Source organism: Syngnathus floridae, chromosome 1 (assembly GCF_059516105.1).
Source record: "Syngnathus floridae isolate MCC-2025c chromosome 1, RoL_Sflo_1.0, whole genome shotgun sequence".
Lineage (NCBI taxonomy): Eukaryota > Metazoa > Chordata > Actinopteri > Syngnathiformes > Syngnathidae > Syngnathus > Syngnathus floridae.
The window spans coordinates 19,043,088-19,062,521 of NC_142413.1; the positions used below are offsets into that span (position 1 = coordinate 19,043,088).

Consider the following 19,434-nt stretch of genomic DNA (forward strand, 5'->3'; position numbering starts at 1 on the left):
ACGGTTCAACAAACGACAGATGTGTAATAGGCAAACCGTATTTTAGACTTTCCCATTCAAAAGCACAAGATCACCCAAACATACAAACCAGTAAAGTAAAGAGTTAAAAAGTGGCGGTGCAAATAAAGATCAGTTAAACAACTGAGCATGGCTTACTTTATTAAAGGTTTTAAGGAACACACATTTTGCAGTGATGCTGGAATCATGAAGGTTTCAGTTTGACCCAAATAAAAGAAAACACTGGTGCATCCCATTCTTAAAACACACTCTTGCGAAGATGAATGTGGTGGATGTTGTGTATCGGCGATTGTCATCAAAATCACAGGACAGATGCAAGCAAAACCAATCTTAGGTTGGACGCCACATCTGTGGTTGTCATAACTGATATGTGGTTACAGAGAAAGTTTATGGATGAGAGCAGAGTTATTAGATTTACAGGAAAATTATTAGGAGAAAATATTGACATCAAGCCTATAATAATGAAGAGGTTGGTTTTAAAATGCTTCTAAATACACTGGTTCCGCTTACTTTCCTATTAGGACATCCTTACAAAGAGTTCCAAAAAGCACGAGAAAAGGGCCAAAAACAAACCCACAAAACAATCACACCACACATAAGATGGACCTGAACCAGTAAATCGATATGGCACGATCGTCCTTTGTTCCTTAACACTCTCCTTCATTAGCATAACACTACGCATCATAACTACAGCTTGCGGTAGTGGTCACAAGGTGAACTTGCCTAATGCCTCTCTATGAAATAGCCCACTCGAACATGCCATATCACTTCATATTAAACAAAATACAATAAAAACAATACATCTGTCAGCACAGAAATCTCCATAAATATAAGACAACTGAACATCAGTCAAGAGAAAAGACTTCCTGAGGAGCAGAAAAGTGGGGTCTGAATGTACACACTTGCCTAAGCTAACTGCAGTTTTCCCAAATTCATGGCACAACACATCTGATAGGAGTAAACACTTTAGCAACAGCACATATTACCCCCACCTGCAAAATAAAATACAATAAATAATAATAAAAAAAAGACAATTAAATAAGAATTTCCAGTCATTCTTATAATAGGCAATCTCAGTTGACATTGGGAGCTTCATGTGGACACCACGCACGCACGCACACACACAAACACGCGCACACACACACGCACGCACACGCACGCACACACATCAAATACTTCCCAAACCTCGCAGGCACACACAGCAATTCCTTCACTACAGTAGACCAACATTATAAAACTCGACAGCTGATATGGGCAAACCAGCGCCCTTCACATCATGGAAAATTTCATTACAGTACATTACAATGCAAGGAAAACGTAAAATAAAATAGCTATTGTGGCTTTAGACCTAAGAGGGGGAGAAAAAGAGAGCAAAGCAAATACCAAAACAGCGACAACATCAGTAGGAATTCGTTGTTATAAAGTGGTTTTCCCTGTAACTGCACACTCCGTGGTAGTAAACAAACACGTCTTCACAGAGTACATAGACATCCTCATCATGGTATTATATCATAATTTGTTCAGTAGCTTCATTATTTTCACATCTTTTTTTTCCCTTCATTACACCATATTCTTGATGAATCCTGTTCACCATCCTTTTTTTTTTTTTTTATTAATCTTTTCTTGATAGAAAACACCTAAGTACCAGCTTGGTTCCTTCTCAGTTCATTATAGTGCAATGAGAACATGCGCGCCCTCGCTGGTGAGAGGATCAGCTGCCTTCAGTGCCTCATGTCTTTCCCAGAACGTTTGACCTGGGAGGAAGAACAGAGATGGTGAATGACAGGTTCTTGCCAAACTCCGCTCCTTAACCATGCACACACAGTCGCTATCTTACAGGTCAATTCAAAATCTTGTTGTTTGACTTTTGGCTTAGAATGACCCCAGAGAGATTTGTCTATATCAAATCACAAATTACATTAGAAACTTTTGGTTTTTTTATTTTTATTTCCCTCAAATGTCAAAGCGGGTCAAATTTGAGAGTTTAAAAGTCAAATGGCATCTTACAATATTCCAACAATTACCTGAGAGCTTTCCACCTGTCCTTTTCCACCTGGTTCTCTGGACTCTCACTCTCATAGGATGCAAGATAGAGTCCTGGGAAGAAGCAGTTTACTCAACATTAGAATGTTGAAACATTTACGATATTATTACATTAATGCCACACCAACATTGTTAGTAAAATCTGAGCATTATTATCTCTAAAAGGCAAAATTTAGAGGGGAGGACATTGCTCTCCCTCATCAGATTTTTTAGGTGTCCCCAATGCTGTGGCCCTAAGGGAAAAACAATTGCACGAGACACTTACCATCCTCACTGAAGATGGGGGCAGTGTGGAGGTAATGTAGAATGGCCTGATCCTCCTCAAATGGACACTCCACCTGCTTCCAGATCATGAATTCCCCAACTTGCCTGCCCAGCTCCACAAATTTCTAAAATAACAATCAGAAACAGAATAAAAAGACAATGGTTTTTGTTTTGTTGCTGGATGGTCAATAAAAAAAAAAAAAAAAAAAGGATCTCACCTCAAAATTAACATGGCCGTTGGGAAGTCGATTGGCGCATCCTTCATTCAGAAAGTAAATATCTTTAATGAGAAGACTGAAGAAGGGGATCACAATCTGAGGTGGGGAAACAAAAGTGAGGGCAAAGCAAGCGAAAGAGCGAGCGAAGGCGAGAGACAACATGGACGCCTACCTTTTCTCTGTTACTGCTAGCCGTCCGAGAGCGATGGGCGGCACCCCTCAGCGCGGTCCTGTAGTTGTAAAAGTTGCCTGTAGGATCCATTTGATGCTGTCAAGGGAAAGCGCAAGACTGTCAACTTCAGATTAGAACCTGCTGTGGCAGTAGTAGCAAACAAATAAAAAAGTGGGCAAGCATTTATCATTCCCAAGGGCATAGCCTATTAAGATCAATTTATCATTAGGACATCTTACTGTGTGGTGTATGATGGTCTTAGTGAATGGCTGTACAGAATTTCTTACCTCCAAAATAAAGAATTTAGCGGTCTTGGCCTTGCCCCAGGTCTTCTTCAGTCTTGACACAGGACTCATGTTCATACCAGCTAACGAGGGGCGGGAGACATTTTAATTATTAATGCGATACCTTGTAATTCAATCAAGCATAAGATTAGTGGACTCACAGATGATGGCCATGAGCGAGTTGAAGTTTCCGATGTTGAAACACTCTCTGGCCACATCGATAAAAAACTCTATCACAAGGGCCCTCTGCTTCTTTTTTGCAGGCTGCAATAGGCAATGAACAACCATAATAAGTATGGAGACAAATCGATCGTTCTGTTCATTATTGTGTGGAATCTCTCACTAAGCGTTTATTTCACTAAAGGTCAGACGCCTGGCTAGTCCATGAGTTTACTGCCAAAGAAGATCCAAGGAAGCCATTAGTAACTACTGTAGATATAAAGAGCTGAAATCTGACCATAGTAAAAGTATAAAAAAAAAAACAGTGGATTAGCGTCTCGCATAAAGAGGATGAGTGCATACAAACAGTAACCACTAGAGGGTAGTCACGATTCGTAACAAACCTATTTTAATTTGAACGGGTTCCGAAAATGAAGCAGATCTATCAAACAAAATGTACACATAGATATTTTTTTTTACAAAACAGTTGTTGCCATTATATTGTTTCGAACTACGCAATTTAAAACATTAAACCAAAACCTTTATATGCACCAAAAGACAGTTTCTCTTAAATATTATTCACAAATCTGTCTAAATCTGTGTTAGTGAGCACTATATCTCCAGGTGTGAGCGGAATCAGCAAAATACTGATTTGACAGCATGATTATTGCAAATGTACCTTTGGCCGCCCACAACGCAATGACACTCTAAAATGTTGACAGGTGTTTATACTTTTTTTCTCAGTAAGTGCACCCATTTCCACTACTCACCATGCAGATCTCAGTTGCAACCAGATAACACAGCCTGTTGAACCACCTGACATATGCCTCAAGGTTGGAGGTTTTCTTCTGGTCACTGAAACATGATTGTTGCTGATGTACACACACACACAAGCAAATACAAGTGAGTAACGGAAATGCTTCCAAAGGGAATTGCTCTGATGGTAATTAGCTTCCTGTCTACAGGATGACCCCCTGTGCGAACGTAAATGACAAAGGCAGCAGCAGCCTGAAAGCAGCGGTAACACGATCGATAGCGTGAGGAAGACCGTATGGCACTTCAGAGACGGCAAGCTAATGAGAAAGTAAACCCCGACATTTTTCAACAATGGCATAGTGCTTGGTTTGACCCTCCATAACATCAGTCAATCCAAATAGCCACACATACATTACCAAAATAAAAAATATGCATGCATTTTTTTCTGGAAAGTTAAATTTAACCAAAAATATTAAAACGTGACTTCTGAAAACCTACCCGGGTTCCATCCAGAGGGTCTTTCTGAACGAAAGCTTGAACAAACTCCTCCGGTCCAATATGACTCAAATGTTCCTAGAAAACACACACACAAATGCTTATTTTCATTTCAGTCATGAAAGTCGATCAATAGGACGTAACCACACATGGACGGAACTCACAGGACTTACATTTCCTCAAAGGGGACGCAATATTCTTGTCTATTAAGATAATATTGCAAGTATTGTACAAGCGGGAATGTAAACTTCTCATTTGACTTACTGTCAACTTGTGCAGCCATCAAACTACAACTTGTGTTGCATACATCAAATTTACAAAGCTTGCAGTTAACGTCCCAAGGAAACAAATGCAAATCATTTGAATGTTAAGTTTGAGCGTGCGGATCTGTGTTTGGCGTGTTCTGGGGGCGAAAGTGGGAGAGTGTGAAGCTGTCACATCACATACAATCACTGCAGTTTATCCACGTAGTTTGTTGCCTCAGGCGTATGACTGACTTGTGGGGTGATGTCAGCACTCAGACACGGCTGTACACGCTAATACAAACACAACCACCCACACCACAGACACACACACATGGACTGAAGGGACTGTGCACGCAATCAGTAGTGTGCTTTTGCCATGTACTTTGCCTCACTGCATTTGTCTGTTGACTGCAAAATGGAGTGCAGTACTTTGCCACCACCAACAGAGGTGCTGTTGAGCAGAGTAAACCTTAACCTCAGAGCTGCAAGACTGATGTGCCATCCACTCACCGTTTGCTCTAACATAAAAGTAGTGCTTGATTGCCATTTTGTGATATCTTGATGTGCAACAATGGAGCCCAACTATTTTCACTTCTTCTTTCCCACGCATCCCTTCATCTACGTTCCTCACCTACTGGTACATTGACGTTATCTCCAACATTGGCCTCCCCTCTCCAATTTCCCACCAGCCGTTTCTCTTTGCTATCATCTCATTTCCTGACCTCCGTCCGACCCTCAACCTCCTCCCTTCCTCCCCGGCTTCAGCTTCCCTCCCTCACCAGTTCCACGTGGGTGAGCTGCTGTGCCAGGGTGTAAGGGTCATTGCAGATGGAGAGCATGTCCTTCTGGATGGGCGGGGGCTTGGTCTTGAAGGCCACGAGCTTGTCGGAGATGTAGGAGGCATTGAGGGAGACCTTGATGATGCTCTCCTCCCCCTGACTCATCAAGGCCAGCCTTTGGCTCAGCTTCTGCAGCACCTGGTTTAAGGTTTTCCAGTAAGCCTGAATAGAAGAAGAATGAGAGGCGAGATCAGTCAGTAAGTCTTAATTAAGGACAATGCATATTTTAGCAGTCGCTTCTCCATCTGCATCAAGGAGTATCAAGGCCACCCTGGAAATTAAATCAATACTATTGGAATAAAGTCCACTGAAAAAAGGATTATAAATGTAAGCTATTAGAAAAATACGCTTAAAAGTTCACAAAACAAAGTTTTAGTATTACAAACTTATTGTACTTTTATTTATATTATGAATGGGGAGAACTCATCATTTAACAAAAAATACAGTTAGAATATCAAAAGCATAAGTAGCTGCATAAAGATGAGGATGAGGATCTTGCAGTCAACACCATAATCAGTTTGACGTTTCAAGTGGTTGTACAAATGTGATGCATCAAAACAAAATCAAATTTTTTGGGTTGCTATATACTGTACTTTGGACATTTGGAAATTAAATATACTATTAACATTTTTCTTCTAGTACGTCTAGCTTGGTGTGTTTTTTTTTTTCTTCACCATGGCTAAAATATATCTTTAATTGCTATTCTACTGCAAAATCATTATTTTTCTATTGCAAAACAAGTCATATTTGTAAAGTGGTCAACTCAATGCATTTCCACCCAAAAACTGTCAATGATGTAACTCGCAGACATTTAAAATATTTTCTGAAAATGTGATTCACTCCATGTTTTTCCACACATGCAGTTGCAGCCATGCGGTGAGTAAGTGTTTCGCTTCGCTCCTCCCTCCAAATTCTGGTCACAGAGGCCGCGAGGTCAGTGTGCCTCACGAATGAATGACCCCCCCCCACACACACACACACACACGGGCTGTAAATAGCAACACATTCATCACTGCCTGCCCTTCCCTTCTTTCTGCCCTCAAATCTTCTTCCTGCTCTTTTGCTAAGATTCCTTCTCCTCTTCTACCTTTCCCCTCTGCTGTCCGTATCCCATCCCCCCGAGTTCTCGGCCCATCTATCCTCCCTTGAGGCTGCACATCCAACTGTCCTTCTTTCCTCACAGCCCTGCTGTACAAAGATTGTGTAACACTGTGATGTGGCTACTCAACCTCACGCTGACACAGTGGTAGTGATTTAGCAGAATTTCTTTCCCCATCACTGCATTCCACATGACAGCTATATAGCGTCTTATGTAATGATGGCCACAGATACGTAACTTGCTTGGAGTGCAGCGTCACTCCCAAACAAAGAGGAAAATAAATACGGACTGACCTCATCGCAGGGAGCGATCCTGTGAATGATGTCTTTAAGGAGTCCAACCATCTTCTCCTCCTTAAAATCAGAGGGGAACGTCTCCGTCCACTCGGTGAGCAGCTGCAGGATCTTTGGACCAAACCTACGCACTTTGGCCTGTTGTTGAATGAGAACAATCATAAAGCGGTCATATACGTGCATGCGGAGAAGAGGGAGGATGTGCATTATGGAGTGTGGTTTTAAGCGTGCTGCAGTGCTCACCGTATCAAGTGGGCTCTGGTCCAGCTGCTGCTGCTTGATGCACAGCTCACACACGCGGGCCAGCAGCTCCGCAGGAGGGATGAACAGACGGGCGCTCAGCAGGAACGTAAACACATACGCTTTCTGTCAAAGGACAGAAGGAGACATTAGTTCACATGTCAACAAAACATTTCATCTGTAAAGTGAATGACGATGGTTTGGACCTCGCATATCGCAGTTCATCATCCATGCCACTGTGACCGTTCAGATTTTTATTTTACAATATAAAGGTAAGTCTACATTTAGTGCACGCCTTCGGAGTGGTAGCACGTCGTGCCACAACATGCAAGGCAGAAATGAAGTTTACTGGAGGAGAGGCAGCGTAATAAACAGCACAAAGAGAACGTCCTTGCACTTTGACACAGTAGCTTTTTTTAGTATTATTTTTTTATATTTGTTGTTCCCGCAGATCAGATCAGTTTGTTTATGCTGCTGCTCTGTTCTTTGAAGGTTTTTTATGGCCATAACATTGATGCTAATTTCTGAAAGCCCCTTTATGGTTTTTGCCCTTTATTTTAGCATTGGCTTGTATTGTAACAAAATTACATTATTTAGTTGAGGGTTTTTTTTGTGACTAATGAATACATAATGTAAACGCCATCTGGGAATGACAAATACACAGAACTGAGCGAGTGAGTTGTCTTTTCATTTCCAGTGATTTGATATTCCCCCATTTCTTGAACACAGGAGTGAGAACAAACGCTAATACTTGTTTTGAAAAAAGTGTACAAAAGTATTAAAAAAAAAAAAAAAAGTATGTAACAAGTGTATTGCGACAAGATTTATATTTGGACTTTAGGACTAAAAAGAAAGTTTTGCATTTTCAGCAGATGGATGAGCTAATAATCACAACCGCACTGGCAGCATTTCTATGATAATTGATGCACTGATAGTAAGGAAAGTGATGTCGCAGGGGATATTTTTCACTTTCAATTCTAAAAAAGAATTCATTCTCACATTTTTCTCTTGATAAGCCATGCATGAACGAATGCAAAAGTAGGAAGTGCAAATTTTGGTGCTGATCCAAGTTAAGATTTTTCTGCTTTGTAATGGATGTCAGCGGTCTACAAAGAGTCATTTAAGTGCCCTTTACCTCAGGGTAGTAGTCAGCAGTAGGCACGAGATTCTGGATGAGTGTTTCCAGTGAGGCAGAGCTGATGGGGGGCCCATCAGCCAGGCAAGCTGCTGGCCCCTGGCACTCCTGTGCAGCCTCCTCCTCCTCCTCAGGCTCAGCGCAGGCCAGATGGGGGCTGAAGCCACTAGGAGTGGTGAACATTGTGCCTGAGCACACAGTCTGGGGCATTCCTAAGAGGAATAGAACAAAACGCACATAAAAATATATTGTAGGCAAAAAAAAAAAAAAAAGACAGCATGAGGATGGAGTTAGCTAAAAAGAAAACACTGTCATGTAGGAGGGGTACAGTACAGGACGATGCTCTGTGTTAGTACCTCTATTTATCCTCCCAGCGCACTTTTCACATTTGTCGTCATTGCGGGACAGAGGGTACCCCCCGCCCCAACAGCTGTGCCGTCTCCCACATGACAGAAGAACCAATGAAAATATGGGTCACTCAGTCGCCAAGGAAACCAGCTGTAAAACGAGTGCGTGGCCTCCATTTCCACCCTATATGTCTTTCACTGTACAAAAGCTTTGCGGTTAGGCGCTTTAAAAATTCAACATGTTGCTTCCCTCACTGGGCTGACACTGCATCTGAGCACTCGGCGAACTGTTGTGTAAGATGAGAGATGTGCACGGGTACGATACAAACAGATGCTCTCATGTTCCTCAAGGTACAGTTGTTGTCAGGAAAAAAAAAAAAAAGCGGAGAGAGAAATCTAAAGCAACATGTCATGTTATTCGGGTGATGACAATGCCTATTCTTGCTCAAGTTAGCGAGGGGGCGGGCCATGCAAACAACATTGCCTTCCAAAAAAAGAAAATACAGTTTTTTTGTATTTTCTTAGGTATAGTAAAAGTGACTGGATTTTATTCATATATCAGCTTTTGCAATAATTATGATTCTATTGAACAAAAGCATTGCAATGACATTTTTTATGCAAAATGATTCAAATGTTTAAAATTATATCGCACCACATTTAAAAGGAAGATTTCATGTCTGACATTACATCAGTCTTTTTTTTTTTTTTTTTTTTTTAAACAAATACAACACGAAAACTGTTTTGACCAAAAAATGAATAACACTTTCATCCATTCAACCTTTAAGTCTATGGATAGTCACAGAGGCAACTGGAACGCCAGCAAAGACAACATAAAATAAGACCATTTGAAATACTACATCCAAATGGCAGTTTCCACTACAGTTAAATTATCTGAGTGACAATTGGTGACTTGGTAAGAGCTGCTGTTTTGGTTAGCAAAGAAGTTGAAGCTAGCAGTTAACTGATTAAAGCTTGTGTGAAGGAGCGTGTAAGGTTTTTCCAACCTGAAGGTTGACAGTTCATCGTTTCCTTGAGCAAAATACTGAACTGAGGTGATTGTGTAAGATATAAATCACTCAAGGAAATGACAATACCGATCAATTAAGCACGCCCTCTGTTACTGGAAGAAACTTGAGAATGGCATTTTTTCATCCATGGGTGACCTTCGACCTCCCCCCTGGGTGTCTGGGTTAGGTCAACCCCTCACTGGCACACATGTCTCGAGTTTCCTGTGAGAATGGCTCAGTTTTTCTTTGTTTAGCGCGCTCCCTCCCCATTTCTTCTGAACAGGAGAACCTCTTTATGCATGTGTACACACCTCGACCCAAACACACACAGACAGGCAAACAAAAGGCTAAGGGGGATGGGTGGTCTTACTGGCTTTCTGAAATCTGACAAATAGATGTCCAGCTTCATGCCCATAGCTTCTAGAATATTAGACATCTTAAACAAAATTATTAGATATGTTGACTTTTTTTTGTGGTGTTAGACTAAAGTTGGAAAAAAAATCTAAATAGGTCCCTATCTCGTGTTTCTCTCTCAAAATGTGATGTGTCACTATCTAAATTAGTTGGTGGTGTCCCTACAGTAACCTCCATTGGACTGCATTACCACAGAGATGTGGCCTGATATATGAAGGGAACAAATTGGGAGAAACTTGTCTTTTAAATATCCAGCATCCATAAATCATTTTGTGTATGCAAACCTTGACAGACAAAATAAAAAAAAAAAATTGAGTGAGATTTATTCTTCGCCCTCACACTGTCAAAGACTTCCTGTATCATTTGAGATAAAGTATTCTCTATTTACTACTTACCAGCCTGCCTGCTTGTGATTGGTCATTGCATGATAGCCCTCCTGCAGCAACTATATCTCAAAGTCTGTTTGCTCAGGCAGACACTCCACACATGTAAACCAGTCATCAATGTCTGCACCTAAATGACACATCAAGTCACGCTGTACATTTACAAGTACTACAAAATGAGTTACAGAAATAAATGGATTCAATCATTCATTTGGCTATGTTGACATAGTTCATTAGTCACTGACACTTATGGGAGTGTTTGAGAGCAAATTGAAGGGTGACAATCATTGAAAATAAATGTAAATAAATAGTCTGGGAGGTTGATAAAACGTATTGGGATTTCCCAAGGCACACTCGCGCATGTGTGCTGACTTCTGCCACAAGATTTCCCAAGTGAGACAGTCTCGGCCTCTGGTTTTGCGGCGATTCCAAATTTGAATGGCAGTTCCACGATGTGGCAACGACGCAAATTGTAGCGGATCAAAATACACAGAAGCTTTCATTCAGTCAAAAAATAGATTTCTTGGTTATAAGTGAGTGAGACGCATACCAAAGAACAGAAATACAGTACACATTACAATACTTGACCATATTTATAATTTCATATGTACATGAAATAGCAAGGCTTGTGGTAAAAATATATGCAAGTGACATACGTACGTACTTTCAAATACTAAATGAGAGCAAGCTCTGGTGCAGGGAAGTCTGGAACATATCTCTAAACTCTATTTCGACTTTTGACAACATTATTATTCTTTGACTATCCTGCTTTTGAAAGTTTATTTCCAATTTGACCAAGATATCAAGCATAGAGACACTAGTCTCTCTCAGTGGCTGTAACTTTGTATTAATGCTGCATGAAAATGCACACAAAAATACGCAGCTAAGAACAGGTGAGTGTGGTGCTGTGACCGCAAAACCACAGCAGCCCTGCTCTTAGTCTCGACTGAGAGCGTCATTGTCCAAGCCCTTTTACGGCGTGCATGGGAGCATGCATGTGTCGTCTGAGCTTCAGTGGGCCTGTTATCTTGGCCATCGGGGGGGGATCCGCTTGCTTTGTTCGAATTTGATTAACACAATGGCACTGTCTGGAGTCATTTATTTTATCAGCACCTTTGGCTGTCTGTCTAGTTGTGTGTTTGTGTGTCTAGCTAAGAGTGAGTAGAGCGGAGGTGTGTCACCGCAGTGTGGATGAAACAATGGCCTAAAACCTGAAGCCGTCACACAGATTAACGGCATAGTTTTTCTTCTTTGGTTGTGTAGTCATTGGTGAAACCTGTTTCACTGGATAGAACTAGCACAACACACACGCACACCTGTGTATGTACGTGTATGTAAGGCGTAACTAGGTTAAAAGGAAGCAGACAAGAGGTTTAGTCAGTCCCAATTGAATTGCAATCTGACCTTTGTCCTTACAGAGTCAGTAAAATGGTGGTCGAAGGACTGACTCTGTACTATCCATTATCACATTGTGGTGTTTTTCTCGTAAAAAAAAATTGAAGGCTGCATATTGGCTTTATCTGCAAAGGGGAATTTTGGGAGGTTGTGAAAGAGAATTCTAAGGTCATCGTATTTATAATCACACAGGAACCCTGCTAAATTATTTTGCCCACAACGATGATAGTCAAGCAAAAATTCCATAGATAATTTACACAAAAAGAATATGCCAGACATATCCTCAAACAATATAATTCACACACATGGGATCAGTCGATAAATCAAAGGTTAAGAATTCTGATGATTGTGCAGATTTTACTGTTAATTAACTGTGCCGGTAATCAATCGAGGCAAACTGGAGTGCAAATTACTGTTCCGTGACTAATTTCTCATAAGTGTTGCAGAGGAGTCAAAATAAGGAAATAACGCTTACTGGCTGCATAGACGCGTCAGTTTCACAACACTTGACTATAAAGAACAAATGTCATATACACCTTCCTCTTTCCTTTTATCAGCTGTGCAAATGACTTCCTGAAAAGCTCCAGAATATCACATACGCTCTCAATAATTGTATCCCACCTCATCATTGATCTTCAGTTGTCACATTCGCACTATGTAACATTATGGCTGGATGTGCTTTCTTCCATAGATGACTTCATAGAAAACAGCATGTCAAAAGTTCCTTAAGGGGCACATTATGAGATTTAAAGGGTTCTTGACATGTTTTGATTCTGCGGATACTTCCTTGTTCATGGATGGGATAAGTTTAGCCGTAAGAAAAGGGGCAAACTGGGAAAAATTGTCTCTGCCTACACAAATTTAGCACCCACGTGATGGCTCCTTTAACACATGGCATTGTCCTCTATTTTGGGAGCGTGCTCTAAAAACGTGCTTCCTTGTGTAATTTTGGTCCTGACACTGTCCCTACTTGCAAATCCACTTGCATGCTCCTCTATTCATCTCCCAGTCAACATTCTGCTTTCCTATTGGGAGGCTTTTGTACCCCAAAGCGGCGAGACTGAATAGCGATGTACACATGCAACACTAAACATGTAATAGAGCACCCTTATGTTCATCCATTGTGGTTTGCGGTGTGTGTGTCTGTTTGAGGAGGAGCGAAACCCACAAACAAATGAGTTCATTGTGCCTTGAAGAAAAAATAAACTTGCATGCACACTTGCACCCACGCTGCAACCCCACATAGGATTGAGTTACCGCAGAGGCATTTCTGCTCCACCTCCCCACACACACTCATTCTCCTCTCGGGCAATATGCTTGGACACATGTTGGGTAACTCAAACTCATCAGGGACACCCTCCCTGCGTCCCTTTATTGTCATGTTTATTGTCATGTGACTCAGAGTAGACAGGTCCACATGAGGCACCTGTTCCACAGCCACCATCCGACTGCAAAGACCACTGGGAATTCTCCTCCACACCGCCGCCAAGCCATCCTCATTCTTGAGCGAGTTTGGACACAGTTGTGCGCAAGCATATGTGAGGGTCATGTGTATGGGCTTGTACGAAAGGGCTGAAAGAGTTGTGAGTGTAACTTAGTCACACCTTCACTGTAAGTGAAACCATCTGTGCTACTATTCAGCTGGAGAGGAGGAGGGGGATACAGTATATCTTTTAGACACTATGCAAAGGCAGGCTGCATGGCTTGAAAGGTAAAGGACAATGTTGTCCAAATGATCCCCATTCATTAAAAATGAATGAACAGACTGTAATGTATACTACTGCTGGCCGGGACAGTAGTTTGCAATGGTTATTTGTGAATGAAGACCGAAAAGCATATCAATCACATCATGTTTGACAAAAAGGAGTGTACGAAGATGCTGTTCTTGCTCAAATTTTCAGCATCATCCCCTGAATGAATGTGAGTCCCCGTGGCAAAGAAACAAAGCAATAAACACTGAGTGCACAGCTTCATGGCATTGATGTTTGGCGCAATCGGCCCGCAGCGACTTTCCCTCCGTGCGATCCTCTTATAGTCCTTTCACTCAAAATAAAAGAAAAAGAAAAGTAGCGCAGGTTGAATAGTGATCGAAACTTTGATTGCTGGAATCTTGTCGGTTTTGCTTCGCTTTTGGTGGTACTGCCACTGCTGTTTTGCTCTTGCTGGTGTCACCAACACAACAAATGTGGAAACACAACAAAACCCAGCTGGTCTAGACAATTTTTTTTCCCTCTCTGTAATTTTATGTTTTTGTAAAGCACTTTGTTACCGCGAAAGCCTTTGTACAAGTGCTATCTAAATAAAGATGCATTGTGTTGTATTTAGCAGTGCCATGACTAATTCTGTTGTCTGCAACGCAACAAGTGGACACAGGTTGATTATACCCGTTGTCTTCCTACTGAATTTATGTTTATAATTTATGTTATGCCTGCCACTATATGGCACAAGTAGAAAAGAAATATAATACTTGAAATATTAATAATAATGTGAACATAATACTTGTACCTTTATCCTAACCATTCAAGACATGATTTTACTAAAAGTCAGTACGAAGCAAATCGACAACCGTGAGCACAAAACTGAGAAACAAACCAAACTGTGGATTTAGGAACAGTTCCACCCTTAATATTTTGCATTTCTTTTTTTGGTTAAGTGTTATTTGGTATTTTTTGCTGTTTTCCACTATTTTTATGCAGTTGACAATGTCAAGTAAACAAATGGCCAAAACCAGACTGCATTCCGTTCCTTGTCAATTACGCTTCACTGGACTGAAGATGGAAAAGACAAGTGATTAGCCTAAGTCTTAGGCTGATCACTTAGGCCCTAAGACAAAGCTTACCATTATCCAACTCGACAACACCACTTGAAAACCACTCTACGTGTAAAAAAAATTAAAAAATAAAACACAGTTTGACCTCTTTTTTTTGATGGGCTGTATAATGACACTCGAAAATGAATTGAGTATCTGACATTTTATGTGCATCTTATTTACACATAATTGAACCTGAGATGAGGTATTCGCTTGGCGGTGACAAATCTTATCTGTGAGTGTCCTAAATCTGCCATTCAAAATAGACATAAATCTTTGAAATGGAGTCACGTATTCTTCCAAATATTCCAATCTGCAACTATCCCTGAAAGCAACATAAGATAAAATAGGGGATTTTTTCTCTCTAAATACCAACATTTTGTCCCATTTAATAGTTAGTGAACGGAAGAATGAAGAAACAAAAACAAGAGCAAACGCTGAAACACATGCGTGCATAATGCCTCAAAGTCTGTGTAGGTTTCATCTTAATGAGCCTACGCATGTACACACGGACAAACACAGCAAACCTGCCCAATATGCAAGCATGACGCTCACAGATGCAAATCTAATCATCAGACGTCTACTGGAATCATCACGGCTGTCTCTTCTTGTACAGATGAGATATCTATCTGCCCATTACGACTCTACTACGGGCAGATGCCGCGCACCGTATCACGACTGATGTATGACGTTGATGTGTAATTAGCGTTGGGGGAATACACAATCTGCTCTGATCGTAATTCTTGTCCGAATATGATTAGGGAAAGCACAATCATTAGTTGGCTCGACCCAAGAAATCAATATGAGATGTAGTAAGATGCTTGGATCCAGTCAGATGCAATCATATTGCATTGCTTTTTCAATCCGGCCCAATGCATGTGCGTCAATTGCAATGCGGCTGCAGCAATGGTCGCTCTGACTATGTGAAGCGTTTCCATGGAGTCAAGGCTTCTGTTGGGAGGTAATTAGATGCCTGTTGAATTACCCACTGTGCCTCCTCACACACATACATCTCTCCTTGTATTCCATCAGAATTCCTCTTTGTCCTTGCTTTTTGACCTTATATCGAGGCGCACCAGTCTTTTGACTCTCAGTTCAGCCGTCTGATGAAATCATGTGAGCTCTGTCAGGTGCACCATCAAAACATTCTGTCCTCCTTTCTAATCATCAGTCCATTTTCTATGCCACTTATCCTGTTCAGGGCCACATTGGGCTGGAGACTTCCAGCTGACTTCGGGCCATCAGTCAATCAAATGTAGAATGGAGCGGCAAGTGACACAATGCTACCCGATTGACCCCGCCCCTGCCCCCCCGGGGAATTGCAAGTTGAATGCTTTTTCATCATTGCTACTCCAAAGCCATATAGGATAACTGACAACCAGTTGTAAAATAAAAAATGCTGTTTTAAAAATGTGTATAATTATGTGCATACATGCAAAAAAAGTGTTCTTAATATATTTAATTTTTAATAATGAATTTTTCAATGCGTGTTCATTCCATATCCACCTAAAAATATTAGGCGTACTCATAAGACCCAATGCAAGTGCAACTAAAAATTTTGGAACGCGTGGGGTTATCAGCATTTCATGAAGACGTGTTTGTGAGGGGGGATATACTCAAAATGTTTTTTGTTATTTTTTTTTTTTTTAAATAAAGTTTCCCATCCCTGTGCTACATACTGTGATTTGTCAAACTGAGGTATTTCCCCATTGAGCAGAACCACTTGTAAGATGTTTTGATGATGAGGCGAAAATGCACACTGGGCATTTTTTTGTTTGATTTTTCACTATTTATATAGAATAAAGTTCCTTCTCTTATTGCAAAACTTCCTCGCAGGAGACCTCCTGAAAAGGTTTCAGTTCCTATCAGACATACAGGATTTGGTATTGAGACACTACCATGACAGCTACATGAAATGAAAATGAAAGGATAGATGTTGTTTAAAAAAACAAAACAAAAAAAGAAACTGTTGCCTCTTGTCACTCGTCATTATTACGTCCCACTCTCCAGGCATAATCGATGTTGTTTCCCTCTCAGACACTTTATTAGTGAGGCAACAGAGACAGGCCGCATCAAAACAACAGAAATGATGGTTTGTATTGTATGCTCGAGATTTTTATATAGCACAGCGACAAAAATCTGAATATTGCACATCACTAACTGGAAATATGGAATTGTATTAATTCATCCATTTGCCATTAGCACTTGTCCTCATTAGGGATAAGCTAAGCCTATCCCTTCTGCCTTTGGGCAAGAGGCAAAGAACACCCTGGACTACTCTCCAGCCAATCACAGCATGACAGATTAATTAATTGATTAAAAGGATTCCCAAGATCCTTTGGGATTGTATCAATTCCCGGCATATGCTCTTTCCTATATTGCTGTTTTGATTGCTCTGCCTCAAGGCCATGATGGAATCATCTCATGTCTGTGGAATAGACAATTGGAATTCCTGCACTGACGCACACGCACGAGTCTCGGCTCTCGTACACCGCGCAGGGCCATAAACCTTGCGGCGGCGATAAAGCTGTCATTGCAAACGTACGACCGTGTCTCCCGCCCCGTCGCCCTGCCCCAGACAGTGAAAGAGTCGCTGCCCTCTTCTTGCACACACACTGAGAGGCCTCCAAATTTGCAGACCTGCCTCACAGTCTCATTAACGGCAACACATCTGGTGTTCTCTCCTCGCCAAAGTCAAGTTGCAAGGAACAACATTTTGCTGCCTCGGTTTGTATGTACCTGCACACTCATGTGATGTTTGTAAACTCAAACGCTTGTGTTCTAAATAATCACTTACAATTATGTTGAAGCCTTGATTGCTTTTCTGTCACATCACTAAAATATATTACATGTGCACTAAGATGTACCAGCCTCTCCTAAGAGTGAGCTTGACTACTCTATTACTCTTTTTAAATTGTACAACAATGCCAAGTTGCGGGAAGCTGCAAAGCCTAAATTGAATGGAGTTTTAATTAATAGAGTTGTTATCAAGTCATCACGACTGCTGTAAAAAGGTCATTACGGCAGGAAAGCTCGCAGTTCAGATGACATGCGGTTCCGACGACAACAACAACACACAGCCAACATAGCTATGAGCAAAGACACATTTGTGAGTGAGGCATTCAAAGCAGGAGGAAGCTTCAAAGTTGCACAAACGTGATGACTGAAAGCACTGAAAGGTTGAGAGGAGCTGAGGGCGTGGGAACGATGCACGCAAGTGGCTGGCTTGACTGGTAATATCAGCAAAAGCCCGAGTTGGACTTGCTCCCCACCTAACCTGTTTGTGACAGAGCTCGCCTCGCACTTGTGCACCTTGCAGTAAAGCTGCCAAAGACAGATAACAAATCCTCTTCGGCTTGCTTTGCCAAGCTGCTACATCAGTCAGCCTGAGGCAAAAAAAAGACTGCTTTAGTGCACCGTTCAGATTTTATTCATTTCCTACCGTATAGAATGAATCCCACCTATGCATCTGTTCAACTTGATACACAACATGCAATTTACACCTGCACAAGATGCCAATGATCTTGCTCATTCATTCTCGGATTATTAGTGTGGGTGCCGGGGAAATCTATCATCCTGAGAAGTGTTTCTAACCCTTGATATTTTAATTACATCAATACACAACAATGGGCAGGCATCAAATTGATCTGTCAACGAAAATTACTCATTTGTTAGCCCTTAAAGGTGCAACAATTAAATCGACAACTGATCGATTATCAAATTAATGGATAATCATTTCTAACCGTTTGTTTTAAGACAGCTTTTTAAAATTATACATTTTCCCACCCCTTGGATTTTCAGCTTCAACAGTAATATTGGCTCTCATGAGTGCGCAGGTGTACTTTCTGTTCTACTCACCTTACAAAAAGAACATTTCCACTCTCACTCAGCAGTGTGACGATTCATGAATGGTCGATGATCATCATCTTACTCAAATACTGGACTGTACCGTCACATGGACGCCAATTAAAGTCGCTTAAGACGTTCACATACGCACACACTCGGGCCAAGCATCGTTTAAGTGCAATTGAAAATTGCCATCGTCAGGTTTCCACAGAGGAAACGTACTGACCGAGGGCGTGGACTAATACAATTACGTTAATAAGGATCATGTAAAGGGTGTTCTTACCACCACTACACTGCAAGCTCCATTCTTGATCCGACGTGTTGCTATCCGATGTAAATACGAGGGGGACTTCCAGATATCACCCCTGATTTGACGTTCACGCAGCAGCACGATCACACTCCAAAAAGGCAGCGCAGCGTGCGTAAATGATGTACAAGAAGAAAATGTTCCTCTGGAGTGGAGCGGACGCAATCCTGTCAGGTGGGGAGGACGAACACTGGAGAATCTGACAAGGTGTCAAAGTGGCTCCCCAAAGGCGTGGCGTCCGTCCTGCTCCGCGTTGAGACGAGACACGATGGAGATTATCAACACGTCCACAGTGCAGGAGATCAGACACGAAAGGAGTGAACTACTCGCAGTCATCAAGCCAGGAGAATAACACGCGATACATCCGGTCCAGACCTTCATAATAAATAAAACTGGATTTTGGACTCCACAATCAGTGCTCATTAACCACATTTTGTGAAGGGGCGGTACTATCATTATAGATTAGTATTTCCCAACCGTTATAATTTACTTGTCTGAAAATTACATTGGTTAACCGCAAATTTTAATTAAATATGTCTTTTTTGTGAACATATTTCTGATGTGTTTTTATTCTTATTTATTATTATTATTATTATTATTATTATTTATTAGTTATCATTTATTTCTAGCACACCAGGTTTTTGAGATATTTTAAGTCTTGTTTTT

General features: G+C 41.2%; 1 protein-coding gene across 8 annotated transcripts; it reads right to left on the reverse strand.

The window, feature by feature from the left end:
- Positions 1 to 139: 139 nt before the first annotated feature.
- On the reverse strand, positions 140 to 19,124 carry LOC148404440 (ras-GEF domain-containing family member 1C-like). 8 transcript variants are annotated; one of them, XM_088382350.1, is made up of 16 exons: positions 18,745 to 19,124; positions 17,893 to 18,001; positions 10,424 to 10,541; positions 8,261 to 8,472; positions 7,129 to 7,251; positions 6,886 to 7,023; positions 5,434 to 5,655; positions 4,413 to 4,487; positions 3,929 to 4,030; positions 3,161 to 3,263; positions 3,003 to 3,082; positions 2,716 to 2,811; positions 2,544 to 2,639; positions 2,327 to 2,450; positions 2,043 to 2,115; positions 140 to 1,772 (listed from the first exon to the last, which is right to left on the reverse strand). In XM_088382350.1, the coding sequence occupies exons 4-16, from the start codon at positions 8,468 to 8,470 to the stop codon at positions 1,748 to 1,750; spliced, it is 1,467 nt and encodes a 488-aa protein (XP_088238476.1). In that variant the 5' UTR covers positions 8,471 to 8,472; positions 10,424 to 10,541; positions 17,893 to 18,001; positions 18,745 to 19,124; the 3' UTR covers positions 140 to 1,747. The 8 variants fall into 8 exon arrangements, with proteins under 8 accessions (XP_088238476.1, XP_088238484.1, XP_088238466.1 ...); XM_088382358.1 differs by lacking the exon at positions 18,745 to 19,124 and adding an exon at positions 18,474 to 18,553; XM_088382340.1 differs by lacking the exon at positions 17,893 to 18,001.
- Between the last annotated feature and the right edge of the window lie 310 nt (positions 19,125 to 19,434).

Coding starts and splice junctions, on each gene's coding strand:
- LOC148404440 (XM_088382334.1), bottom strand. CDS start 8,470: ATGCCCCAGACTGTGTGCTCAGGCACAATGTTCACCACTCCTAGTGGC. Junction 7,024..7,128: donor ACCAGAGCCCACTTGATACG/GTGAGCACTGCA, acceptor ATTCAACAACAG/GCCAAAGTGCGTAGGTTTGG. Junction 2,812..3,002: donor CTAAATTCTTTATTTTGGAG/GTAAGAAATTCT, acceptor TTCCCTTGACAG/CATCAAATGGATCCTACAGG.